This window comes from Lacerta agilis, chromosome 7, assembly GCF_009819535.1.
Source record: "Lacerta agilis isolate rLacAgi1 chromosome 7, rLacAgi1.pri, whole genome shotgun sequence".
NCBI lineage: Eukaryota > Metazoa > Chordata > Lepidosauria > Squamata > Lacertidae > Lacerta > Lacerta agilis.
Window position 1 is genome coordinate 85,609,632 of NC_046318.1, and position 27,905 is coordinate 85,637,536.

Genomic DNA, 27,905 nt, shown 5'->3' on the forward strand with positions numbered 1-27,905 from the left:
CCACCTCAGGCACCCCCAGAGTGGTTCTGGCAATTCCTGGGCTTCTAACAAACAGCACAAGACTTGCTGGCAACACAGACTTTGGAGGACACTAAGTCAGAGTGAGATTCAGGTCTCACTCCCAATATCCGTTTTGAGTGCCAAGAGCCAGCCTAGAAGACAAAGTTGAACGGGGTGCCACTGAGCATGTACAGAATGCCCCCACTTCTGGGGTCAAGGGTGTGACATCCCAGCAGGCACCTCTCTGCTGCTGAAGAACCTGATGAACATTTATACTGATTTTATTTCTGATTTAAGCGCTTAAAGCTCTTCCCATACGTTTTCACAACCAGGCATCCTTACAACAAAGCCACTAGGCACTACGAGAAGCCAAGTTACAGGAAACCAGGCAGAGGGCCTTCTCGGGAGTGGCACCCGCCCTGTGGAACTCCTTCCCACCAGATGTCAAAGAGAAAAACAACTGCCATACTTTTAGAATATATCTGAAGGCAGCCCTGTTTAGTGAGGCTTTTAATGTTTAATAGATTATTGCATTTAATGTTCTGTTGGAAGCCGCCCAGAGTGGCTGGGTATAAATATATTATTATTATTATTATTATTATTATTATTATTATTATTATTATTATTGGCAGGGCCAGGGACTTCACGGCTGAGCTGAGATTTCTGGCGTGGCTCAAAGCTCAGACTCTTAACCACTGTTGTGTTAATGCTCCAGCCCCCTCTCCACTCTGAGCCCCCCTCTTCCTTTCCACCCTGCAGGTTCCTCTTGCTCACGGCAGCTGCAATTCTGCTCCTGGCCATTGTGGTGGCAGATGGTGAGTTGCAGTCGGCAGGTGGGTGGGTGGAGGGAGGGAGGGGCCCCCTGAAGTTGGGGGTGTGGGACCCCCATAAAGGGAAGAGGAAGAGGCGCTTGTAGCCGGCCAGCATCCTGCAAAGCAAAGAAGAAGAAGCTAAAGCTAGCACCCCAAATACACAACCTCTGAGCGGTGAGAGGCTCCAGGGATTCCCAGCACTCTTCCACTGCTCAGTTTCCTTGGGAAGAAGGTGAGCAGTTTTGAATATAGGGTTTTCAAAAAGACATATATGCAATGAGCATAGGCTGGAGGGGCTCATAGCATCAACCCCACAACAGATCCTGCTTCTATATTAGTTGCAGCTTTGGATCCAGCACAGATCAAGCAGGTCTCTGTGTCTTCTTGCAGCTCACATGCACATTCTCTGGCAATTGTTCTCCTAAACAGCAGCCAGGGGAGGGGAGGGGAGGGTGGAGGAGAAGCCCCCCCCCATTAGCCTGGAGGGCCCCCCTCACTTAGTTGTAGCTCTTGCATCCCAGCTCACGCTTTTGTGACGCTGATGAGGACACTTAAGCAGCCAGCTAAGGCCATGGTCTTACACGTGGGTAGGCAAACTAAGGCCCAGGGGCTGGATCCGGCTCAATCGCCTTCTCAATCTGGCCCGCAGACGGTCCAGGAATCAGCGTGTTTTTAAACGAGTAGAATGTGTCCTTTTATTTAAAATGCATCTCTGGGTTATTTGTGGGGTATAGAAATTCGTTCACCCCCCCCCCCCCCCGCAATATAGTCCAGCCCCCCACAAGGTCTGAGGGACAGTGGACCAGCCCCCTGCTGAAAAAGTTTGCTGACCCCTGGTCTTACAAAGAGGCTGGACCAACTAGTTCAGGAACCTCCTCTGTACGATTCGAACCCTCGCTGGGTACAGGACCCCAAGAAATGGAAGGGACTCTGGGCATCATGCAGACTGACCCCCACGACCCACAACCATAATGAACAACCGCTTCTCTCTCCCTCTCCGCAGAGCCCCTGACCTCCCCAAGTCCCACTTCCGCCGCAGGCAGCCAGACAACAGGTACGTCTAAGGGGGCTTGACCTTTGAGTGGCAAAGTCCTGCCCCTTCCCCTTGCCAGGGCAGGAACCAAGTGCTGCTGTGGTCAGCTCCGCTCTCTCTCGCAGGGAAGAGGAGGGGGGGTCCCAGGGATTCATTTTCTTGCTCCAGAATCCCCTGCGATGAAGAGAGCGGCAGAAAGGCTGAGCCGGGAGAGGGCTCCGGAAAGCAGGAAGGAAAGCAGGCTTCCCGCAGTCCTCCAGCTCCAGATGTTTTGGACTACAACTCCCATCAGGCCCTGAGTCAGACGCCATGCTGTCTGCTGGAAGCTGTAGATCAAAACATCTGGAGGGCGCCAGGTTGGGGGCAGCTGGCCTGAATCTATTTGGTGCTCTGGGTGGCTGAGGGGGAAATGCCCAAAGGGACCCCCAGCCCCCCTTAAGCTTCTCTCCCCCCCCCCATCTCTTTCAGAGCCCATGGCAAACTCAGAGCCCATCATCTCCGGTAAATCCGAGGCGTCGGGAGAAAGTAAGTGGAATCCTGGAGGCCAGAAATGCCACTTTGGCAAAAGAGGAGGGTCACAGAATGTTATGCTTTGAAGGTACCCCCAGGGGTCATCTAGTCCAGCCCCCTGCCATGCAGGAATCACAGCTAAAGAATCTCTGGCAGATGGCTCAAGCCAGGGGGAGATGGCTGTGGTGCCTCAGGTGGGAGAGCGACGCCCTCTGCTCATGCCCAGGGACGCTCTCGTCCTTGCTGCTACTTACCTTCCTTGGCCATGCGGAGGTTCAGCCCCTGAGCTGGGTCCATGCTCTGCAATGAGCTCTTATACCTTGGCACTCGCCCACAGAGAGATGGAGGCCTTGACGGGAATTTCATCAAATGTCTAGAAGCTAAAGGGTTGTGGGGAGGCAGCAGACGGGAGTGGGGTTCATCCTCTCTGCCGTGCATCACTGGAACACCTGTCTCTATGTCCACAGGTGAGATCGGAACTCCTGCAGATCCCATGACTACAGGTAGGCATGACCCAGCAAGCTCCCCTCCCCCCGGCCCCATTTGCACCCCTTTGCCTCCTGAGCCCTCCAACTGGCCCCCTCTCTGTTGGAGGGCACAGCTGTGCATTCCCCACAGCCTGCCCCGGGACCCCTGAATGGACCGGCTGCCCCCAGGCAAGGTGGAGGGTGTGCTGCCCCCATTGTCTGCCCACCACTTGGAGGGCTGACCCAGCTGCCAGTCAAGGGAGCTTCCCTGCAGCCAAGGGGCGGGCGGCACCTTGTCCTTTGGACCTCAGGTGGCAAAATGCCTTGGGCTGGGCTGGGCTGGCACCACCGCAGCCCCCTCGTACCCAGAGGGGATGCCCCTGTTTGGGGCAGGGGGCTGCCAGAGCCTCGTTGCCAATTCCACTCTCCCTCCCTCCTTGGACAGAGGTGGCCCCCGTGAGCTTTGCAGGGGCCAATCGCGCCCACACAGATGAGGTCAACGGGGATGTGATGCTCAATAGCGATGCCTCCAACATCGGATCCTTCAGCTTGGACCCCCAGAGTGGTACGTCTGCCAGTCTGGCTGGGGTGGGGGTGGGTGGGTTTTGGGGCTTGTTCTGCCACATGTTCATTATTCTCCACTGAAAGGAAAGCCTCTGACCCTGGTGGAGGCAGGGCCCCCATTGCTTGGTACCCTAGCCCCCCCCCTCAGCCAGCCGCCCTTGCCTTCCCATGGCTCCAAGTCATAGACTCATAGAATCTTAGAGTTGGAAGAGACCCCTGAGGGTCATCCAGTCCAACCCCCTGCAATGCAGGAGTCTCAGTTAAAGCATCCAAGACAGATGGCCACCCAAACTCAGCTCCAAGGGAGTCAGTTCCACTGTCTAACAACCCCTCCTGTCAACTCCCTACTGCCTTCTTATGGGGGGCTCTGACCTCAGCCAGCCCTCCCCCCAGGCCTCCCTGGCCTGGCTGTGACTCCACAGAAAACCCCGCCAGTGCCCCTTCTGATCCTCTCAATGTTCGGGTCCAGGGGTGCCAACTTGAATAAAATATGGGGCGTCCTGCTAAGCCCCGCCCCGCATAATCGATCACATGATGCAGTGCATGCACAACAATTGAATGGCAATGCCCATCCAATTGGGGGGAGACCCTAGGAGATGGCTCCTATGTTTGGGTCAGCTCCCACAACCCCATTGTCACCTGGTCATACTGGCAGGGGCTGATGGGAGATGTAGTCCACCTGGAGGGCACCTTCTTGGGGAAGGAGAAGAGCTCCTTGGAGACCTTTGTAAACCCCCCCTGGGAGGGCAGTGGAAACCCTCTAAGTCCTCGAGACCCAGCACTGCCCAGGCCACCTCCGAGCCCCACGTGCCCACCTGTGGGATATGGAAGGGACCCCTGTCTCTCTCTGGTTTCTCTAGGCCCCGCCATGGATGTTCCCGCTCATTCCCACGAGTCCCAAGAAAGTAAGTTCTTCCTGGGTTGGGAGTCACATCAGGGGTCTTGGAAAATGGACGGAGGGTCTCTTGCGCTTGATGCGAAGCCTCTGTGTGGGGACAATCCCTCCAGAGGGCTGCGCAAGGCTCTGTCCTGGGGGAGACCATGACAGTCTGGGGCAAGGCTTGGCTTAATGGCTGCTGGTCATGGCGGTTCTGCCTCTGAATGGCAGCTGCTGGGAATCACAAGTCCTGCTTCCGGGTTTCCCTTAATGGGCATCTGGTTGGATGCTGGACTGGGTGGGCCCCCTTTGGCCTGATCCTGCAGGCTCCTCTTAACTTTATTCTAGCTGTAACCTGGGATGTTTTCCTCCCCAGGCTTGGACCATGAAGTGGATTCAGAGGAGTCCCTCGCCTCCCAAGATAAGTGTCCCACGAAGGGCCACGGCCCTGGTTGGCCCCTGGCCTGATTCTGAGGTTCATTTCGCCTTGAGTTAGCTGGATGCCTCTCCAACGCTCTCGACCGCTGGGGCCCCATTCCTGATTTTTCATGCTGACCCCTGAAATGTCCCCACTTTTGACCCCTGAAGGCATTGCGGCTGGGTCTGGTTCCTGCTCAAGACCGCCGTGGCCTCTACCAAACTCACTGTGAAATGCGTTTCTGACCCCCAAAATCAGGGGTGGGGTGCTCCAGGTGTTGCCAGGCTCCAGCTTGCATCAGCCCCAGTCAGGGAGTGAGGGTGCTGCCGCCCCACAACATCTGCAGGGTCACCAGTTTGCCACGTGTCCCTCGAGTGTCAGGGAGCAGAGCTTGTTCAGAATGTGCCGTTCCCAGGAACAAAGACCTCCCTGGCACCATGGAGCCGTGCAAAGTGGGCGTGCCGTCATGTCTGGGAGGGAAACCTTGATGCACTCCAGGCCCACCTCGTGCCCCACACAGAGGGAGCGTGTGGGGCAGGTTGTGCCCACTGGGCACCCAACCAGATTTGCTTGCAGGAATGACCCCCTTTTCTTATTGAGCATTTGCTCCTGTTGGATTGTTGGGAGGTTGTACAGCAAGGAGTGTTTCCTGGTTGCGGCAGGGACCACAGCTCAGAGACAGAGCATTTGCCTTGCAGCAGAAGGTCCCAGGTTCAATCTGCAATGGCAGCTCCAGGCAGGGTTGGGAGAGACTCCCTCCCTGACACCCTGGAGAGCCGCTGCCTGTCAGTGTAGACAATACTGGGCTCTAGATGGACCAAGGGTCTGACATGGTACAAGGGAGAGTCCTATGTGCCATTCCGATCTCCCTGCCTCCACTACCATGAATTTTAGTGCATTTCCTGGTGCTTTTTGTCCTATCAAAGTTTTATTTTTTTAAGTAGATTTATTGTGGCAGAACATTTTGGCATGAGCCTCAATTCCCCGTGTTCCTGCAACAACAGTGGCAGCCTGGTGGCCCCCCAAAGCAGCAGCTCCAGGCCTCCTTGCATGGCCCTTTCAAGGGATGCTTATCCCAGGAGGGTCCTTCAACTGCCGCCCCCCCTCCAAACATCACAAAGGACCATCACTGGTCCAACAGATCCAGCACTGACTGCTTGGCAAACTCTGCCGTGGCTCAGGAATCACAGAATCAGAGTTGGAAGGGATCCCCCAGGAATCCATACAGGAGACCCATGGCTCACTTGAGATGCATCCAGAGAGGCTTGTGGGGGTCTGTGAGGCTGGCCGGTTGGCCTGAGGTGCCAGGCCAGGGAGATGAGGTGAGCGGCTTCTTCTTTTTTCTTCTCCACAGGCATGTGAGGAGCGCTGCTGCCTCCTCCTCCTCCCCCCCTTGCTGAAGGCCCTGAGATGCCCCAGTGGACAGCCGTCGCCTGCCTGCTCCTGCGCTGCCAACTGAGCCTTTGCTTTCTCCTGCAGACTCCCCCCTCTCCACCCCCTGGATCCGCCCCCCTTGTGCTTTCACGCCACCTTTCCTGCCAACGGCTGGCCACAGGATATGCTTGGGGGTGGGGGAGCAGGAGGTGCCACCCTCGGTCCGCACTGAGCCCCCCCCCCAGCCTCCTCCTCTTCTCCAGCTCTCTAAGGGACCAGCCATGCCCACCGGCCTGAGCTGCTCCTCGGACACTGGTCAAGAGGCTCAAGGACTGGGGCTTTTCCTAGAGCCTTGGAGTTGCAAGGGACCCCAGGGCCATGTAGCCTGACTCCTGTGCTCAAACGCAGGAACCTGCCCACTGCCCCGGGTATGCCAAGCTGCAAGGGGCGGGGCACAAGCCAAAGCTCCAGTCAGCGAGCCAAGCCACACCCAAATGAAGCTGTCCAAGAGGAAAAGGCCTCCCCCCACCCGCTGCCAAGCAACCAAGCCTGGCCATTAGCAGAAGCAAAACCCAGGACAGCAGCTTTGGCCCGCTGCTCTCTGGTGTCCTGCGTCCAGCTGCAGGAGCCTCCTCCCCAGGCAACTAGTCCCAGCTGCGTGTTGGGTCTCAGGGTACCCAGGTCCCTCTCACCCCAGCCTTCAGGAGTCTTGCTTGCCTTCTTGGCCAGCCCAAGCAAGTTTCTAGCCAGAGAGCTTTCCGTGGCCTCTGGGCCACAGGCAGGGGTGGGCTGGGTGGGGTGTGAAAACATGTCCCAGCATGGAAGGTGAGGCCCCGAGAAGTGGAGGGAGAGCAGAGCAGAGCCCGGTTGTCTGGGAGCTTGGAGTAGCTCACAGAACAGCGGGGAGTTTCCTGCTGTGCCTGCACAAGGACCCATAACTGGCCAGCAATGAGTAGGCAGCCCGGGGGCATGGGGGGGGCTTCAGCTCAGTGGTACATCATCTGCTGTGCAAGCAGAAGAGGAAGGTCCCAGATTCAATTGCTGATAGCATCTCTAGGAAGGGCTGAGAGATTCCCTCTCCGATACCCTGGAGAGCTGCTGCCAGCCTCTGCAGGCAATGCTGAGCTACATGGAGCAACGGTCTGGGAGGCTGGCTAGAGGGCAGCAGCGCTAGTCTTTGATCCCTACCCCAGAATTGGTGTGTGGGGGGAGCATTAGGACTAGACCAGGTGTTTGGGGCTACGACTCCCATCAGCTCCCGCCAGGTAGGAGAGGTAGTCCAAAACGTCTGGAGGGCACCAGTTTGGTGAAGGCTGAGCTGCTGGGTCAACTCTTCCCATCCCACAAGTTGCGTGACAAGAAAGAAAGGTGGGTTTCTGCCATCAGCTGGATTGTGACCAGGCAGGCTGCAGGGCAATTCCGAGACGGCAGGGCTCTCCTTGAGGCAGCGCATGGGTGCTGGCCAGGAGTCAGGGGAGGGGGCTGCTGTTCCCAAGGGATTGTGTGGCTAGCCGGTGCCTCGCCAGCCTTTTCCCTGGGGGTTGGGGTGCCTTTTCTGTTGCTGTCCTGACCTGCTCTTGCCGTACTGTGTCCTGCTAATGCATGCAGATGTGGGCCTGCCTCCTTGTTCAATAAAGACAAGCAAACTATGTTAAGAGTTGGTGTCCCAGCACAGCAGGGGTGGCGCTGGCCCTTGAGCCATGTTCCAACTGGGGAGGGAGGGAGGGAGGGGTGGAGCAAGAAGTCTGAGGGGTGACAGGAGAGCCATCTTCCACTATCTCAAGGGCTGCCAAGCTTGTTTCCTGCTGCTCTGGAGAGTGGGACCCAAACCAATGGATCCAAATGGCAAGAAAGGAGATTCCGACACAAGGAAGAAATTAGAGCCATTTGACAATGGAACAGACTCACTGGGAAGGCGGGGTGGGGGGTGGGGTGTCAGGGATTATTTAGCTGTAATCCCTGCATTGGGATGACCGGGGGGGGGGATCCCTTTTCAACTCTACAATTCCATTATTCTACATGCTTGACAAGGCTGACCAAAACCACCTCCCACCCCAAAAGGTCATGTCAGGGCAAGCTTGGCATATTTTTGCCCAGTTAAATGTGGCAGGGCAGGAGTTGTCAGAGTTCAGCGTGCCGAATTTGTGACTGACCTGGAGACTTGCAGCCAATGATACGGCTAGCTGTCTGTTGCCGGCTCTTCTCACTAACCCACACAGCCCCTCTTGACCAGGAGCCCTTTCTATGACTCTGGGTGTGTTCCCCTGACTCGCCCTCGCTGTCACATGCCCACATGCCACCCCCTCCGCTGACGCATTCCCCAAAAGGTCTTGGACCAGCGGCCTCTGAGCCTCCTTTGCCAAATGAGAAAACGGGGATTGCTACATGGAGACCATTATAAGGGGGGAGGTCCAGTCGGAAAAGCATGAAAAGCTCCAGAGCTGAAGGCCGAGGTCCCTGGCACCCCACAAGGGCCCCTCTGCAAGCCCAGTGAGCTGTGGGGCAATCGTACTGGGCTGACGAACGCCCCAGGCCTGGCCAGAGCCTCACAGCCCCCCCCCCCGCCCGCCTCGGTTTTTGTAAGGAGGCGGCCAGTTCGCAAGGCCCTTCTGCTCCCTGCTTAGAGGGCCCAAAGCCTCCACCTCCTCTGGACACAGAGAGGCTGAGAAGCATCAGCAGGAAGAGGCCCCTGCCTTGGTTTTCTTTCAAAGGATGCAACTGGCTCATTTCCCTGCAACCAAGAGTCTCGCCTGGGGTGGGCGGGAGGCAACCCACTGGCTTCTCTGCAGGATCCCCCCCCCCCCGCTGCTTGGGCAAGGCAGGCCACAGTTCACTGATCCTGATCCGCAAATTCAGCGCTCTGCTCTCCCCCCCCCCCTCAGCTGGTTCCAGCTGCTAAATGGAGCTTGGCAGGATTTGCTCGCTGGCCAGCTGGAAGGCTCTGGACCACTTTAGAGACCTGAGAGCAGAGCAGGAAGCTTCCAGCTGATGAAGGGGTGAACCTGGCAGACAAAAGGCCACTGGGTGGGGGCGCTGAAGACAGACACCACGGGCACCCTGCTCTGGGGCAGAAAAGGACCCGTAGTCTCTGGGAAGGTGGACGGGCCCCTTCTCCCCACTCTTCCGCTTCCAGTGTGGGTGGGAGGAATATTCCTTGGGCAGCAACTGGGATCCGCTTCCCAGTAATGGCTGGCAGGATGGGCCCCACGGTGAGAGCGCCTTGTCTGTTTTGGAAATAAAAGTGTGCGGCGCCTAGAGAGTGATGGGCCACTTCACGTATAGATATAGATATAGATATATTTGAATATGTATATATAGGTATTTATATAGCAGGAGAGAGAAAGGCTGAGGGGGAGGAGGGGGCTTCTTCTCTCATGTAAAAATCCAAAATACAATTTTCTTCTAGTAACAATCAAAATGCAAATGTACAAATTCTTTACTGCTAAGCCAAGGGAAACAAGCCCCATGGGGGAGGGGGGCATGGGGTGGGGCAGCCTCCTCCCGCCCTGTAACGTTCAGGGACACACGCAACAGCAGACGCGACAAAGGGACCCAGCCCTTGAGCCCCGGGTGCGAGAGGCACTCTCCTTTCTCTCGAAATGCCAACAAGTCTATCCTGACGGGAGGGGGAATTCTCCGTCTCCTTTTCTCCTTCCCCTCCCCAGTGGGGGCGACCCCCTCCTCACTCGCTTGCTCTCCTTCCTCTCCGCCTAGAAGGCAGGGCAAGGGGTCGGCGCTCAGCGTCCAGGCCTAGGGCGCCTGGCAGCAGCCAAGGAACACACACACGTCTTCCGCCAACGGGCACCACCCCGCCCCCCCAAGCCACGGTGCCCACCCAGAGCCGCCACCCGGAGGGGTGGGCACCCGAAGCACAGACACAAACACACCCTCGCAGCCTGGCCAGAGAGCCAAAGGGGAGAGCAGGGGCCTCGTCCGCAACGTCACTGGAGCAAAGCAAGGGGGCGGCTGGCCAGTCGGCCCTTCCTGGAGTCCGGCCTTCCTTCCACACTGGCCCAGGGCCCGGCCTTAGGAGACAGAGGGGTCCTTGGGCTTGGGAGTCTCCGCGCCCGAGAGGAGGGCGATGGTGGGGTCCTCCATGTACTCGTCCTCCATGAAGCAGGGTCCTTCGTCCAGCTCAAAGAAGATGGGCATTTCTGTGTTGGCCATGTCCATGGAGCTTGAGTCAACCAGGAAGAGGGGCTGCGCTGTGTAGTGGACCAGCTGCTTGCCTACGGGAAGGGCAGAGACACCATCAGAAAGGGGGTGGGGGCAAGGCTGCAGGTAGGAGGACTGCACTGCAGGGGGTTGGGCTAGATGACCCTTGGGACCCTCCCAACCCTACCATTCTAGGATTCTGAGGCTGTGGGAAGGAGGGCCCTTTCTCGGTTGGAAACTCCAAGGCAGACTCCCCCACTGTGGCAGCGTGACTTGGATGGAGAAGAGGCGGGTCAAACAGGCAACAGAACCCCCTCCCCCCGGGGCGTGCCTCAGTTTCCCCTTGTGTGGGCCAGTATGGCTTGTTCAGCTGTGAGGATGTCCACGCTCCTGCCTGGCCTTGGGGAAAAGGTTGATGCAGAGAATCAGCGGGTGGGGGGGGGGCAGGGAGAGGAAAGGAGCAGCCCTGATGCCCACCTGTGTCTGCTGCAGAGTCTTCCGCCTCTGCCGGCTTCTGCTGCTCCTGGCAGGAGAGGAGGTCTTGGATCTGCAAAGGGAGAAGAGGCACTGCTGAGCCAAAGCCTGCGAGGCCCAGAGAGCAAGGAGTCAAGCCCCAGCCTCCCCCCCCCCCACCAGCCCCACACAGGAGAGCCCCTAGCTGGCTGGCACTACGTGGGTCTACCACCTCCCTGACTCCAGGGCACAATCCAGCAGGAAGTTCTCCTGCACAGGCACCACTGAAATAAACAAGAGCTGTAGAAGAGCTCTTGCCTAAGAGCTCCTGTTCACTTCAATGGGGCTGGTGCAGGAGAGCTTCCTGGGGAACTGCCCCCTCCAGGATCAGACCTGGACCACTCTTCTGCAGCCTTTCGTGATGCTCAAAACGGCCCTGCCTCCAGGCTGTGCCTTGGTGGGTGGCGGTGAATAAACAGAGGAAAGGGCTTTAGAGGGATGTGTTGGGAGGGAGGCAGCCTCAGACTCGGCATCATCTTCCCATCATCACATCCTGCGAGCAACTCTGGGGAGTCTGGTCAGCTGATGGCAGGGCTGATCAGAAGGCTGCGCTGAGAAAGGCCCGCTCAGCACCTCATTAGCAGTGCCTGAGAGGAGGTGCTGATGGGATGACATCACCCTGTGGGGTTCTCCGAGGAGGCGGCCTCTGAGCAGGGCGGGTGGAGAGCACTTTCAGGCTCGCCATATGGGGCTGGCCTACAAATGAGGAAAGGGGGAGGTCCCTGAGCAAACTCACGCTGGCCAAGCTGCTGTCCAGATCCGGCAAGTTCAAATCTGTCGCTGAAGGACTGAAGAGCTGTTGACGACAGACAGGGAGGGAAAGCGGACATTAACGTTAGCAGAGTGAGGCACAACCCACACACACACCCCCCAGCTGCCCCTCCCGCTAGGCGCAGGGACTCCCGAGCGGAAGACTCACGTCCAGCAAGGCGCTGGTGTCCACGCTGAAGCCGTGGGTGCTCAGCATGGTCTGAAGGTTATCCAAGCTGGAGTCGATGGTGTCCAAGTGCTCGTTCAGCTCGTTCCTGGGGACACAAGAGAAGAGAGAGGTGGCAGCGAGGGCCACGGCTGATGGCCAGGGCTGACGACCTGCTTCCTCCAGGACCAGAGGCACGTGTCCCTGAACTGCCAGTTGCTGAGGAACAGCAGGAAGAAGGAAAGGGCTGCTACAGAGTTCAACTCCTGCTCGAGGGGCTTCCCCACAAGAGGCACCTGGTTGGCCACAAGGTGAGGAGGGCTTCTTTGGGTTTCATCCAGCAGGGCTCTCCTCATGGTCCCTAGGGGTCCTCCTGGGCCTAGAGCACCTCCACCCCCATCTTCCTGGCCCCCTTGAGGACAGCAGCCTTGCGCTCCCATCACCCACCAAGGGCTCCAGCTTGCTCTTTGGTCGAGGAGGAAATGCCTTCAATGGTCAGAAGTGGGGAAGCAGACCACTGGCTTAGAGCCCGGCTGCCTCTCAGAAGCCTCCTTGCCCAGAGCCTTAGGAATAGCCGTTGCACAGGCCTGCCATCACCCCCCCCCAACAGACCCAGTGGCTACGGCTACCAGTGTGTAACCCTTCCGGGTTCTGCAAGCCTGTCTTGATTCAATTTACAGATCAGCAGGGGAAGCTTCACTGCTTAGACTCAGGGCTCTCAGAGGCCAGCGCCCTCCGCAAGCAGCAGAAGCAGCCTAAACCTGGTGCTGGTGAAGAGCCAATGGGCACGCAAGGGCTGGGCCCAAGCCCCTCCTATGGAGCGGCAGGTGGGGGCCGCCCCAGAGTTGCCCAATCAGATTATAGACGTGGACCAAAGATGGGGACTGGGAAGGGCAGAGCCATTCCAAGAGAAACGGGGAACTGGGGAAGTGCATTTGGGGCAAACTCTCCACCAGGAGTTGTGGCTGCTCAGTCCGAAGGCGAATCGCCTGAAGCAGACTTGACAGTTCAGGCAGGAGGCCAGTTCTGTACATGTTTAAAAAGCCAGGAAACCTGCTGCCTGCCATTTGGAGTTCACCTGAGGCAAACCACAAAGAACCCCGCCAAGGAAGAAGGGGCAAATGAAGAGCTACATCAAGAGCAGGGTGGGAGGAGACCGGCAGCACCTCCTGTTCGCCAAGAGGCCGCTCTAGGGGCAGGGGCACAGAGCGCGCTGCGGCTGTTGCTGCCATTGCAGCACTAGCAGGGGGTGCAGTTCTTAGGGGCAGGATCTGTGGATCCTGCCGCCTGAGACTGTCGCCTTGCCTTGCCCCATGGGTGGGCCGGCCCTGCAGCAGGGATTGGACCTGGGATCTTCTGACGCTCCACCATGGAGATACGGTGTCCCTCAATGGGGTGCCCCATATTGGGAGGGATTACTTGAGCGTACGCAGGTGCTTCAGGGTTTACCTTTCCCCATCCCCCACCCCCACCCTGAGCCACAAGGGACGGGCGTTTCAAAAGGGTGGTTTTCTAAGTTGTGGGTTCAACTCTGGTTTGAACCAAGTGTGGCATCCGATCCCCAAAGTAAATGACCTTTCCCAGCACAATGTGGAAGCAGGGCCGGGTGGCCTGGCGGCAGGGACACCTCCCCCCAGCACTCCCTGGTGGCCGCAGTGCCTGGGGGGCAGCAAGCAATGTAAATGCTAACCCTTGCTGTGGTCTGTAGTGCAGTGAGGCAGAGGAAGGGCTGGGGAAAAGGCAGGTGACTTCGGACATCTGCGGAGAGCGAGCCAAACTGAAAGATACAAAGAGAAGAGGAACACTCGGATTCAGGAGCCCCAGGGAGTTCGGCACCTTCAGGGAGGAAACGGAGGTTACTTTCAAAAGGCAAGGAAGGGCAGGCTGCCGACCCCCTCCAGGAAGAGCAAGAGGGAGGCCCTTGGTGTGACTCAACTCTGGGGAAGAGAGCAAAGAGCAGTTGACCTGAGGGATCCCACATCGGGGCAGGCAGGGAGAGAAGGGAAGGTGTGATGCTGCCTGCACAAGGGAACCAGCAACCGCATTCCTGGGGCAACAGATTCCTGTTCCTTGGGGCAGGGGCCTGATCCAAACTGCGCTTCTCTCAGGGACTGAGGGCCAAAACCTCCACATTCCACCAGGGGAATCAGGTACTTGCAACTCCCTGGCCTCAACCTGCTTGTTTTGCATCCACCTACCAACTTTTCCAAGACAGGAAGTGCATGTTCTCTGCCCCCTGGTGGTAAGAACCTCAGAAGAACTCTGCTGGATCAGGCCAAGAGCCCATCTAGTCCAGCATCTAGTGGCCAACCAGGTGTCCCAATGGGAAGCTCGCAAGCAGGACCCGAGTGCAAGAGCAGCCCTCTACCCTCCTGCGGTTCCAGCAACAGGCAAGCAGCAGCCCTCTCAGCACTTCTGTGATCCACCATCTTCTCCTTGTTCCTGGGGAGCAAAAGCAGGAGCCTCCTCCCCCCCCCTCCCCCCGACAGATCACCTCTCCCTTCAGTTCCAGGTCTCCAGGTTCCTTGGCAGGCCTCCACTGAAAGTGTGCAATCTGAGTGTGGACATGCTTGTCATGTGGCATGGGCTACTGACCCGCATCCCCAGATCTCTGCCAAGCAGCACCTAGGAGTTCCCGCTTCCTCACACACAGGGGACTGAAGAATGCCCAGAGCACAGAGCAACGAGGGCCATGGGCCTGGGAAGCCAGGATGCTTCGTCCGGAGCTGAAATCCAGTTCCAACTGTGGGAGGGGCACAGAGGCATGAGCAGCCAGCACTATGAAGCACCCATGAGTGGTCCAGTGGGCTGGCAAGGCCCACACCCAACCCTTGCAGAGGAGAAACAGCCCACACCTGTCTCCAAATATGCCACTGAGAATCGGGCATCCTCTGCTAGGACCCATAAGCCTCTGCCAGTGCTGCAGGACCACCCTCTTATCTGGCCCAGGGAACCCCCTCCTGAATTTTGGTGGCTGACAGCGCCACCACTCTAGCAGGCGATGAGGGAGGCCAGGAGTCCACAGCCAGACTGGATAGAGAGAGAGGAAGGGAAGGGGCTGCTGCCTCTTGTTCTCCTGGGAACCAGATGTTCCTGGCTTCCCTCACTGACCACCCGCTGGCTCTTGTGGCTAAGCTGTTGGGATGGGCTGGTTAGAAGTTTAAAACCAGCCTTAAGGTAGTCTGCTCCAAGACCTGGAGGGTCAAGACATCCACGCCTGGCTCTCCTGGCACTGCAAACAGATCTCAGGATCCCTGGGCTGGAGGGGAATCCTGGCCTTTCCTCTTCTCGGGAAAAATGGAGACATGCAGAAGCCCGGCTCCCCCTGAGCCTCGGCCATGCTACTTCAGGCAGCAGCGGAGGGCTTAAGAGGCCAAAATGAAACAGTACGCCTGAAGGTTGGTGGTTCGAGCCCACCCAGGGACAAGTGGGGGAAGGATTCCTGCACCAGATAACCCTTGGGGTCCCCTTCCAACTCTACTGTTCTATGACTCTATGGAAGAACCTCATCCGCCCTCACACATAGAAGACTTGCAGGCCGGGGGGGGGGCAGACTAGCCTAGTGGTCTTCTCCCTGGCAAGTTAGCTTTCTTCCACAGAGGAGCCCCCAGCCCCACAGCCTCCAGCTTCAGATCGAATGGCTTCAGTCCAGCTGCAGACTCACTGCCTCTGTCAGGACTGGTGCAAGAGCATGAGAAGAGCCTGGCTGCTAAATGAGCCCAGTGGCCCATCCAGCCCAGCACCCTGTTCTCACAGTGGCCAACCCGGTGCCCCTGTGCCTGAAGAACGGGCTACAGCCACATTGGTGAGAGGCAGTGCTGGACCAGGACTTGAGAGACCAGGTTCACATCGCCACTTGGTCATGAAGCTTGGGCCAGTCACTACCTCCTTGTGGGGGTAAAATGAGGAGGAGAACCTGGTACACCACCTTGAGCTCCTGGGGGGAGGGTGGGATATAAATGCAGCCAATAAAACCACCCCCTCCCCCCAGACAAAGAAGCAGGTTGGAAAAGAGGATGCGTGGGGAGGAGGATAAGGATGGCGGTGATGAAAGCAGGACAGGGTTAGGGACCCACTGGATCCAGCCCATAACCCTCGGGCGGCAGTCAGGTGCTCCCTGCGCACCCCACACTTACTTGTCCAGGCAGGCGACGCTGAGGCACTTTTCGGGGGGCTGGGCCTGTGCAGGCGCTGTGCTGCTGCCGCCACCACTGTCGGCAAGAGGGGCTGTGGCCACGACACCCCTGGGCTTCTCATCCTGCAAGATGGAGTCGATGAAGGCGGAGGGAGAGAGGGGGGACTCAACGGCGGGAGTGCTGAGGGGGCTGGTTTCTTCAATCAGAGGGCTGCGAGAGGGGCTGGGGGGCTCCTCTTTGATGTGGATCACGGGACTACTCCTAAGACAGAAGGATGGGAAGAAAGTAAGACGTGAGCCCTGGGCAGATAGTGGTATTCCTACATGGTCAGCAGCTGCCACCATTTGCTCTCTACAGCAGTGGGTGCCAACCTTTTCTGCCCCCCCCCTGGTTCCATTAACTCATCCCCAGTGCCCCCTGCCCTACCCTGTAAAAAGTATTCAGAATAGCAGTTTGCTCAATCCATTACAGAAGATTAATAATACAGTAAACTTAATTCATTAATTCAACAAAACTGATGACCTTGATCCAGTGCCACCAGCTTTCCAAAGTGATTTACAGCCCCAGAGCCCCCTTGCTCCTTGCCAGGGGACGCCACAGCCCACTTTGGGAAATGTTGCTCTAGAGCCTTTCACACAGGACTCTCAGACATCCCCAGGAAGCTTCCGCCCTTTGGATCTGCTCGTCTCTTCCGAGGTTTGGGAAATGAATCAGTCTAAGCTCTGCCACCCCCTCCTCCACCCGTGACTTCTCAGCAGTGGGGATTTTTAAAAGAGAGATGAGGATGGGAAGGGGGGGGGGGTTTGAACATAGTTTCTCCGGCAGATGGAAATTCCCTCCAGTACCCAAACTCCCCGAAACGGCTTTATGTGGGAAGTTCAATTAGCCCCACTGGAATTGTCGCCAGGTATAAAAGAACAAAGCTGTGATGACCCACTTAGGCAAGCATCTGGTTCCCATTTCGAAGTGAAGGTTCTTGGCGGAGAGGCACACTCAGGGCAAGAGACGGGGGCTGCCGCTGCGGCAAGTGATTCTGCCCCAGTGCCAGCAGCGTCCGGCTCACAACTCGGCTCGCCTTGGGAACTGTCTGGGGCAGAGCAACAAGAGGGTCCCCTCCACTTCCAAGGGCCGGGAGATACGGGTCCCTGTGCGCAGAGAAGGCTTTGCCAAGCAGACCCTTCATGGCTCAGCAGCACAAGACAAAGGGCTTCTGGGCACAGGGCTCTGAGAAAAACGCCCTTGATGTCCCCCCTCCAGGAGCTCAGGCTCTGCGTGCGGGGATGGTGAACTAGTGACTGCAGTGGGGCAGCAGTGGCCTCAGGGTAGAACCTCCAAAGGGAGTGCCCTCAATTAGGCGAAGGCAGCTCTGCCCATATGCAAAGCTACACAGCAAGAAAGCTCGTGCATCTGCTGCCAATCTCAGGCTGGCATTCCAAGCACCAACAGAAAATGCTGCTGGCACTCTTTGGGTCCCTTTACACAGCCAGGCATCCTGGGTCTCAGCTCAGTCCACCAGCCTTGGGTGAGTCACAGGTCAAAGGGAGCAGAAGGGAAATCAACCACACTTGGGAAGAAGGGGGACTCCTGGGCAAAGCCTCTTGTGAACGAAAAGCAGGAGGAGCTTCTCTCTCCCTCCCTCTTTGGACGGCAGAATTCAGGCTTCCACAGAAGCACAAAGTGACCCAGAATAACTAAGCACTGCAAAGGGTGTGTAAATGAACACCCTGCAAGGCCTGGCCTGAGCAGATCTTCTATGGGAAGAACAACCCTGAGATTACCGCCTCTGAAACTTGATTGGCAATAATAATAATAATAATAATAATAATAATAATAATAATTTATTATTTATACCCCGCCCATCTGGCTGGGCCTCCCCAGCCACTCTGGGCAGCTTCCAACACAATATTAAAATACAATAATTCATCAGATATTAAAAGCTTCCCTAAACAGGGCTGCCTTCAGATGTCTTCTAAATGTCAGGTAGTTGTTTTTCTCTTTGACATCTGGTGGGAGGGCGTTCCACAGGGCGGGTGCCACTACTGAGAAGGCCCTCTGCCTGGTTCCCTGTAACCTGGCTTCTCATAGCGAGGGAACCGCCAGAAGGCCCTTGGTGCTGGACCTCAGTGTCCAGGCTGAACAATGGGGGCGGAGATGCTCCCTCAGGTGATTTCTATGCCACACCCCTTCACTTTGGTTTAGAAATTTGCTGAGAATCTTGACTTTTTAGCCATCCTGGACACAGAGGGAAAAGTTGCCGGCCACATCTGCCAAAGGCCAGGAGTCTCCTTGGCTGGGAGAGAGCCTTGGGGCCTGTGCAGTAGGCAGTTGTGTTCCACACTCCCCCAGGCAGCTTCCCCATTTCTGTGCCTTGGGCGTCCCCTCCCCCTGCAACCAGACGTGACTGTGCCCTCCAGGCCCATCTGGGCGCCCACACAGGGAACCAAGCAAAGCCGGGCTGCTGCATACCTTCCATCAAGGCTGTTGCTGGGAGAGGCAGAGGGGCTGGACTGGGCCAGTTCTGTGACGTCAGAGATGATGGGGCCAGAGTTGGTGGAGGGGTCCGGGGAGTACAGGTTCGCACCACTGTATGCCGGGGGGGAGGCCTGCGAGGAGGACAGATATTGCCATGAGGCCCTAGGAGCCTTGATTGCCTCCATGGGGCTGCCCCCGAGCCCAGCTTCCCTCTGCCCAAGCCAAATACTTACGGAGTACGGGGGCTGGCTGTGGACGTGCTCCAAAGAGTATTGGCGACTGTACTTGGGCATGGAGTGGGCCGAACTGCTGTCGTTCAACATCAAGGGGCTGGAAGGGAAAGCCAGAGAGAGCCGTGAGGCACAGAGAGCAGAGGCGGCAGGAATGCACCAAAGGGGCTATCAGACTGCAGAGGGCACCATCCTGCTTACAGAACTTCTGAAGAGATCGCTCCTGACAGGCAGTTTCATAGGCAAACTCAGTCCCCGTCAGCCAGAGTACCAACACAGCCTGTAAACCCAAACCCGTTTCAGGGCTCCTGCTTCCGGAAAGCATCCTGCAGTGCCTGAGCTGACCCTAGAGCAGGCACAGGCACACTCGGCCCTCCAGATGTTTTGAGACTACAATTCCCATCACCCCTGACCACTGGTCCTGTTAGCTAAGGATGATGAGAGTTGTAGTCCAAAAATATCTGGAAGGTCCAGTTTGCCTATGCCTGCTCTAGGGTCAGCTCAGACACTGCAGGATGCTTTCTGGAAGCAGGAGCCCTGAAACGGGTTTGGGTTTGCAGGCTGTGTTGCTACTCTGGCTGACGGGGACCAGGGCAGGTGTGCAGCCCACAGGGGACTGAGCTGGCATTGGGGGTTCCTCCCATCTCTTTGGACCCAGAAGTGGGGGACTAGTCCACCGAAGCTGCTTGCATGTGCTCCACTCCAGGACTGCCTTCTTGCAAAGGAGCATCTGAGCCCATCTGTAGCCTTAAGGTATCTCCTGATTTCCTGCTGGAGCAAAGACAGCTGCCCTCTTGCAAAATCATATACAGTCATATCTCAGTTTACGAACAATACAGGTTGTGCTTTTTCGGGTTGCGGATCGCGCCAAACCTGGAAGTACCAGAACAGGTTACTTCCGGGTTTCGGCGCTCAAGCAGAAGCGCTGAATCGCATCACGCGCATGCGCAGATGCGGCGCTTCAGGCTACGAACGCTGCAGGTTGTGGGAGATCCCTCCCACACGGATCACTTTCGCAACCGGAGGTATGACTATAGCCATATCCCTTGGTGTGTGTTTGGTTTAAAAGACACCCCCCACCTCACAAGCAGCATGTAGGTGCTTCTCAGCCTTATGCAGAGGAAGAAAATTAAGAATCACAGAATTATAGAATTGTAAGGGACGCCAAGGGTCATCTAGTCCAACCCCCTGCCATATAGGAATCACAGCTCATAAAGCTACAAAAAGGAGACTCAAAGCACAGCAGAAACATAATCAATGGATCTGGAGTGGGGAGGAGGAGTGTTTAGGGGGGAATGAGCAGATAGCCACACCCAAAGGATTCCTGCAGAAAGGGTGCAGGCAGGAATTCCTCCCAGAGGTGCTTCTCAAGGGCAAGTCTGAAGTATTCCAGAGACAGGTGCAAATGTCTCAGTGAGAGGCTGGGCTTGTGCTTAAACGCCACGGATGGTCCTTGAGAGTCACCCTGGGAGATCCTCCCAGCCAAGAGGAGAATCAAAGCATGGCCTCTGGATGAGGCCCACTTACATCTTCCTCTTCACTCCAAGGATACGGTTGGACTGCACCAGCGAGATCAAGAACTGGATAAGCTGTGGGAGAGAAATCGAAATGTCACCAAACGTGATGTACACTTCTAGCTGGAGGAGGGGGAATCCCGCTGGACTGAGATCCAAAGGCACTCTGGAAAGGACCACCCTGCTCAGATCTCTGAGACCCCTCCCCCAGCACATGCACAGCTGACCACCAGCAGGCTGGACTCAAGACCTCACTCCCAGAGTCAGATATGTGGGGTTTCTCTCAGGGGCAAATAGAAGCCAATCTGTACATGCTCTGTAGTCTCATCGTCCATGAGTGCTTCCAGATGTGGAACTGGCACTGCTCATGCACACAGGGGAAATTGCTATTGTTGGTTTTAGAACGGTACACAAACGGGGGGAGGGATATCTGTGCATGTGCCTAAAACAGGTGGAAGGGGGGAATCCCCCTACATTCTGCGAGGCTCTCCTGACTGGTGATATAAAACTTCCAAACTAGAATCATGCCAAGGCAGTGGGAAGCTGGCTGCAAGAGGTCTTGCTTCCTGTCCTTAAGAGACAATGGCCCTGAACCCTCAAGGCTCGGGGGGGGGGGCACTGACTAAGCCCCCTGCAGGTCAGCAGCCCCAGGCCTCCAGCTGACTGTGTGGTGCACAGGGCAGGGAGGAAGCTGCCCTTTGCTGAGAAGTGAAGGCGGGGCTTACCTTGTTCACCACCTTCTGCTGCTGGGCGTGCTTCTGCCGCAAACTGGCCACCTCCCGCCACAGCGCCTCATTCTCACTGAAAAGGAAGAAGGCAGCCAAATTAGCCTGGGCAGAGAGACCCCGCAAGCAGCCACAGCAGGAAGATGAAGAAGCGCCTTGCAGAAGTTTAAACTAAAACATGTGGTTGTCCAGCCTGGTTGTCTGCAGCACAGCCCCAGCATGGCAATAGTGGAAACCCTCGCAGAACTCCCTCAAAGGAGCATAGTAGGTGCAGAGACCCTGCCAGGAACCAGGCAGGCCCCAAGTCGTGGGAGGACTGGCAGCCAACAGCTCTCTGATCAGGTCTGTGAGAGTCATGACTGCAGCAGCCTCCCCGTCTCTACTTTCTCCTTTTCATTCTGAATTTGGGCATTTAAACGACCCAGGCTTTTTGTTTGAATTCTGCACTAAAGAGTTGGCCTCCTGCCACAAAATTCAAGCAAAGAGTTGGGGGGGGGGCTGCTTCATGCTGGTGCCCAATGCCAGATGGGATGTGGAAGCACCTCCTTCTGGAAGGCTTTTTGAAGAGGCTGGGCAGGATGGCTCAGAGCCTCACTCCTCCAGCCAGTGGCCTCAGACTGGGGACTGAAAGGGGGATGGCTCAGGACTGCAGCTGAAGACAGAAAAGGCACAGTGACCGATTCGTTTCGAGAAGCTGACGGAAGCCACCTCCTAGGAAATGCTGAGAAATCTGTGTCCCCCCAGCTCCAATCAGTTTGGGAGTGGCAGCTTTCCTGCCTGCCTGAGGAAGCCTGCAGGGCTGAATGAACATCTCACAGGGCCCTAAGCACTTAAAATACGGTGCCCCCATAAATATCCAATTCAAATTACAAACAATAAACAACTGTAAATTAAAAGTTTATTTTTCAAAATGAAACAAAAGCTACAGAAAGATGGAAAATAGTGTTTATTTTTATATACTTCCACTATTTATATTTGAAAAATATACATGCCCATTTTTATCCTGGGCTAGACATACTGGAAGCTTCATTTACTTTTAAAATTGTTGCTATTGTTGTTGTTGTTATTGTTATTGTTATTATTATTTAATTAAATTCCTATACTGCCCTTCATTTGCCTTCAGACTTTTAACATCAAAGCAACTTGCAGCAGCTAGCCGTGTAAAAGCAAGCATCACAAAATTTGCAAAACCAATTAACGACGCAGAATGCAGGCAAGCAATAAAAAGCAGCAGAAATGCGCAGGCACCCAGCACTCTCTCCATGGGGAAGCTTTTCATATAGGCACGCGAGTGGGTGGTCCACCAAGTGAAACAAATTTGAGGGAGGCAGGTCGATGGGCAGCTACTCACCACCACAGCTAAAGGAGCCTCTCCCTTCAGTAGCAGGGCAGCCATGATCAGCAGGCGGCTGGGGTGGGGGAGGCGGCAGTTTCATGGGTTCCCCAGGCACACCTGGGTGGCCGCTGGTGGAACCCGGATGCTGAGCTAGAGGACCCTGGGTCTGGCCCAGTAGTGATGTCCTAGCAGTGTCTTCAGAAAACCCTGACCATAATTACTGGCAGGTTTTCTTAGGGAGGAGTACCCCAAACTGGGAAGACCCCATTTCACACCTTCCCTATTTCATGCATTAGCAAGGCAGAACTGGAAGCAGGACGTCTCCTGAGGATCTTCAGGAACAAGAGGGCTCAGAAACTCTCAAACCTAGCGTAAATTTATTGTGACTTATCCCCAGGACTTTGGATAGAATTGTAGAGTTGGAAGGGACCTTCAGGGTCATCCAGTCCAACCCCCTGCAATGGAGGAATCTGTAGGTGCAGCCATGGGATGTTCTCATCAAAGGCACAGACCACCAAGGTTCATTTGCCACTAAAAAGCCCCCTCTCCGCAAGCTGTGCTTGAAGGCCTCTCAGGATCAGGGCAGTCAGATCCTGGGTCAGATGTTGAGCCCCACCTGCCTCCTCTCAAGGCCATCCGCACTTCACAAACTGCTTGGGAGGAGGATGTGGAAAGGCAGGCCTGGGAGCCTGGGGGCGGGGAGGGGGAGTTTTAAGAGAGGCAGGTGGGCAGAGGGTAAGAGTTTATGTCATTCTGGTACAAAATTGGATAAATAAAACACCCCTAAGATCTTTTCATAACCCCTGAAATGAAACCTTTGAAGCCTGCCCATATAAACTCTTCACCGCCATTTAATTGCTCTATAAAACAGTGTGCGAAGGAAAGTCTTTTGAGTTTCCCTCCTCCCACTCAAAAAAAAAAGGGCTGTTAACTCTTTGCAGGCCTTCTGGAGACCACCACCCCTCTGCGTGCTCTCCTAAAAACTATGAGGCCGCTAGAGGAGTCAGAAGAATGTCCCTTTGCTCTGCTGATGACAGGAGGCACACGGTGTGTGTGTGTGTGTGTGTGTGTGTGTGACACGGCACCCTATCCCTTATATATGGCTCACATGGGGATTTGGGAGCCAGCTCAGGGTCACCTGGTGAGCGTCATGGCCAAGCTGGGCCAAAACTCTGCATCACATGGGTTCCAGATCTTCCTGCAGAGGACGGACAGCCCCCTGGGCTCTCCTGGATCCACCCTAGGAAAAGTGCTCACAAATGCACACAAAGTTCCTCTGCTCAAGGCGGCAAGCGACAGCCGACTCCTTCCACAGCCTCAGTTGCACCCAACACTCTCATCAGCATTTCCTTCCCACAGGCACCCCCTACTTTGCCCTGGTATTTCCTGAGTGCAGAAGACCCATTTTCTGCTCACAGGAAGCTCTGGGGATGTGCTAAAGAAAGGCGTCTGCTGGGGGAGAAGTAAAATGTGTGAGCTGGTAGAATTGGCAAAATTAACAGCAACTATAAGAGGCCGTTCAAATCAAGAAGCAATAAAAGAATGGCAAGGAGTGAAGAATTATATGATATTGGATTGCTCAGGATCTGACATTTTGATAAATATGGATTGAAATGGGTGGGGGTAAGCAAGATGAAATAAACAAAATAGAATAGCAGTATTGGAATAAATAACACAGTGAAAGATAGGAAAGTAAAGGAAGAATTAGGGAGATCATACATAGGTGAGGGGGAGTGGGGAGGGAGTAAAAAGATGAGAGAATTTTTTGTGATTGAATGTTTGTATGGTTTTTATTCTTCTTATGTCTTGTATGAAATTAAAATGAATAAAGTTGCTTTTAAAAATTAAAAGAAAGAAAGGCGCTTGCTGGTCACTCATTGTCCTAAGGTGGGGTATCCAAAGGGGTCCCCTGCATAAGGGATGAAAGGTGGATGTTTTTGGTCTCAGGAATTATTCTCTGCAGGGTTGGAAAACACTTTTTGTTAATAAAGATATTTATAGAACGCTATTTCATTAAAAAAATCAAAGCAATTTGCAACAAAAATGTATAAAACCATGCAGTAAAAACATGTAAAAAAAAAGACATCAATAAACCATTGCAGGGAAATGTATTCTTAATTGCCTGCATAGGCCTGGGGGAATAGGAGTTTTCAGAAGACATTTAAAAGTTAAACCAGAAGGCACCTGCTTATTAGGAACTGAACAGGCAACCACCAACAGGCAACTGCACCAACTCCTTTGCAGAGTGGGCGGGGTATAAATAAGATGATATTATATTATATTATATTATTATTATTATTATTATTATTATTATTAATTATTATTATTATTATTATTATAGTATTATAGTTCACCTCACTCCTTCCAAAAAAGGAGAGGAGCTTCTCCATCTACACATTCCCTTGGCCAGAGTCTTTAAATGAAAGGCCCTTGTTCCAGGGCACTTTGGGACCTGCCTCAGGCCTGGGGTGTTAAAGACCCTCACAAGTCATTACGACGAGAGGCGTACCATGTGGTGGGAGAGCCAGGGGTGCAGTGGGTGGTTTGCGCCTGCAGTTGAGAATTAAAATCCTCAGGGGAACTATTTTAACAGGATTCTGAGAGGAGCCCCCTCCCATTTGGTCATTACAGCGCTGGGAGATGAGGCCATCAATTGAGGGTCCCGGCACGGCACTGCTGAGCCCCCTGCCTTCTCCCTTGCACTGTGCAATGTTCAAACATCAAAGGGAGCCAGGACGGATGGTACGACTCAGAAAGAGCCGAGAGGGGCCTGCAGCACAGCACCTGCAGACAGGCCTTCTCAAAGGCTTGGAGGAAGCCAGACAGCAACTTCATCACATGGCTGCTGGCAAAAAAAAAAACAAAAAAAAAAAACCCAAACCCCGGCAAGGGCAATGACAGCAGGTGCCCAAGTAGAAGCAGCCAAGAAAGGAGGGAGACGCAGCCATCTTGTTTGAGGGGTGGGCTTGTTGCTGGATTGAGCCTGCTGCCTCTTCACTTTGCAGGACGCAAAGCTACTCCCTTCCCCAGAATCAAACAGAACTGGGCAATGGCTGCACAGGGTCAAAGCCTGCCTGTCCACAGTAGGGAAACAAAAATCCCAGACCGCACACCGCAAGGGCGGCAGTTTTTTCTGTTTTTCAAAAATCTGACAGGCTATACAAAACAAGGTATTAAACACACACACACACACACACACACACACACCACACACTAAAGGGTCTGGGAGAATTAAAATGTCTTTGGTGCCAAAATGACAAGAAGGTTGGCAGGTCCATACAGGGAGGGAATGCCACAATAAGGGGGCCACCACGGCAAAACTGTCTCAGTAGTCGTCACCTGCCTCACCTCAGATTGGGGCGCTGTGGGTCACATGGTGCTGCTAAACTGCATGGGGTTTTAAAGGTGGGCCTTGACACTTCATATATAACTGTGGCCAGGTGCCACTGGCCCAAGATGATGAAAGCAACCCCTTGACAGGAGTAGCCCCCCCTGATTGCACCCATGTCTCTGAAGAGACGAAGCACCTCCTCCCAGTACTTTTCCCTGCCCTCCCCTGTTGAGAGGCCACTCTAGGCGCAGGACAAGGTGCCTCGGCACGCAAACCAGCAAGCCTGCAGGCAGAAGCACAGGTTTTCCTGGCACGGCCTCAGGCCGCAGCTGGCAGCAGCTCACACATCTGAGCCCGCCATAAACTACGACTCCAGCAGTCCTTAACCTCACAGAACACCGTGGCCAGTAAAACCAGCTTCAGATGATCTCAAGCAGTGACTAAGCCCAAAGCGCAGCTGTGCGCAAGGAGGAAGAAAGGAGAAGGAAAAAAGACAGACGCAGAGCGAGAGAGTTCACAACGAGTGTCTTGCTCGGAGCCCATCAAAGCAATTCTGAGACGAAGCTGACGGTTGACTGCGGGCCAGCAAAGTCCCCCGTGACAAGCAGGGGCTGCGGTGCAACTCGCCAGAACAGCTGGAATCCATGCAGCATCTTGCACAGAGAGGCAGTAACACACCACATTACAACCGTCTAATGTAGAGGTCATAAAAGCCTGGCCCAGCAGCGTCTCTGCCTCAGGCAGGATCAGCCAGAAGACTGGAGTCGTTAAAGTCAGCAAGGCGGAGAGGGCCGTGCGCACTATGTGTGTGGGTGCAGGGGAGAGAACAGCCCTTCAGACAGGCTGTGGAGTCACCCCACCGCTCCCATCACTCCTGGGGCTGCTGAGAGTTGCGGCCCAACATCTGGGGTTCAAGAACACCGGTCATGGCTGAAGACACCTGAAGCCCACCAGGAGGAAGGAGAGGGCTAGAGCTGGACTAGAAAGAACACGAGAAGAACCTGCTGGATCAGGCCAGTGGCCCAACTAGTCCAGTAACCTGCTCTCACAGTGGTCAACCAGATGCCCCCGTGGAAAGTCCACCTGCAGTTTCCAGCAACTGAGATTTAAAGGACTGCTGCCTCTGACCCTGGTGGCAAAGAAGAGCCGTCATGCCTTCAACAACCCTCTCCTTCATGAATTTGCCTAATCCTCTTTTAAAGCCATCCGGGTTGGGGGCCACCAATGACTCCTGGGGGAAGGAGTTCCACAGTTTGCGCTGCACGAAGAATGACTTTATCTGCCCCGAATCTTCCAACATTCAGAAAGCTTCATCTGCCTTCAATATGCACCCTCAGATGTTCCAGCTAATTGGAGCTGTTGACAACACACCTGGGACAAGGCAAGGCTGAACCTGGAAACATGGGCCAGGGGGCAGAGGGAGAAAGAAAACTGACCAGCCACCTTCCTTGGCTAGGCCAGGCTGGAGCCACACAAACTCTGACTCTTTGTGCACAAGGGGGCCCGGGTCACTGCCGGAGAGGCAGGAGGCCACCTTGCCATCACTCTGGTTTTCTTAAGGATTAAGCCTTATTAATAGGAGACAGCTGGAAAGGAAGAGGCCAGGTAGCCTCCTCCGAGCCAGTGCTCCAGTCTCCTGCACCTCCTTAACGGAAGCAAGACATTTATTTCCCTTCCCTGAGATTTACAGCGATTCTTCTTCCCCTTGTCCAGGCCTTGCAAGTGACGGCTCATTCCCAAACCTCAGCCAGCTGCATGGGCAGGGTATTGGCTCCCCCTATGTGACGGGGTCCTCCTCTCAACACTGCAGAGTGCCGGCAGGGAAGCCTCCTTCCTTGCCCTGGGGGGGGGGGAGGCTTAAAGGAGAGAACCGTGCAACTCAAGAGGCTGGCTGCTGGTGCTGGCAAGGGCTGAGCCAAGCCTCCTTTTCAAAAGACTTGTCTTGAAAAGTGGTGAAATTGGCAGCTGGAAACTTGATCCGACCCACTGAGAAGTGCATGCGCATGCACACACCGGGGGGGGGGGGGATTTCCCACGAGATTCCCTTCTACCCCCCACTTAAACCAGTGGTTCCCAAAGTGGGTGGTAGCGCCCTCTGGGGGTGAGTACTCAGGGAGGTGCTTAAGAGGTGTGGGGGCAGAAGTGGGGAAATGGCTATCAGACTTTGAAAAGCTGGTATCACTGGATCAAGTTAATTGAATTAATGTAATTACACAGTGTTAATTGGATTTGGAATAAATGTGCAATTCATTGTTACCGTTTTGAATGTTATTGTGCCATTATCTTCCTTAGTGGGCTGTGCAAACCGCTAATCTGAATAATGCTTTTTATACAGGAGGGGGCACTGGGGATGAGTTGATTGCGCGGAGAGGGCAGGGGCCTGGAAACGCCTGGGAAGCACTGGCTTCAACCAACCACCAGGACACAAGCTGCGTGCAGAAGGAGAGTCGGGAGAAGCAGAGAACCCTCACGCCACCGCTCCCAGCCTAGAACTTTTTCCCTTTCCCGCTTGTCCACCGCTA

At 55.2% G+C, this 27,905-nt stretch overlaps 1 protein-coding gene across 2 annotated transcripts in view; it reads right to left on the reverse strand.

Annotated features, from left to right (window-relative positions):
* Positions 1-9,354: 9,354 nt before the first annotated feature.
* HSF1 (heat shock transcription factor 1) overlaps positions 9,355-27,905 on the reverse strand; it is a 38,433-nt gene continuing 19,882 nt past the window's right edge. Inside the window, exons 5-14 of one of the 2 annotated variants that reach the window (XM_033156029.1) lie at positions 20,717-20,792; positions 20,005-20,066; positions 18,481-18,577; positions 18,242-18,378; positions 15,776-16,036; positions 13,330-13,416; positions 11,643-11,748; positions 11,460-11,519; positions 10,688-10,757; positions 9,355-10,284 (exon numbers count right to left, since the gene is read on the reverse strand). In XM_033156029.1, coding sequence (XP_033011920.1) covers positions 10,082-10,284; positions 10,688-10,757; positions 11,460-11,519; positions 11,643-11,748; positions 13,330-13,416; positions 15,776-16,036; positions 18,242-18,378; positions 18,481-18,577; positions 20,005-20,066; positions 20,717-20,792 — 1,159 coding nt within the window. In that variant the 3' untranslated portion in view covers positions 9,355-10,081. The remainder of the gene's footprint in view (positions 10,285-10,687; positions 10,758-11,459; positions 11,520-11,642; positions 11,749-13,329; positions 13,417-15,775; positions 16,037-18,241; positions 18,379-18,480; positions 18,578-20,004; positions 20,067-20,716; positions 20,793-27,905) is intronic. The other variant, XM_033156030.1, reaches the window with a different exon arrangement.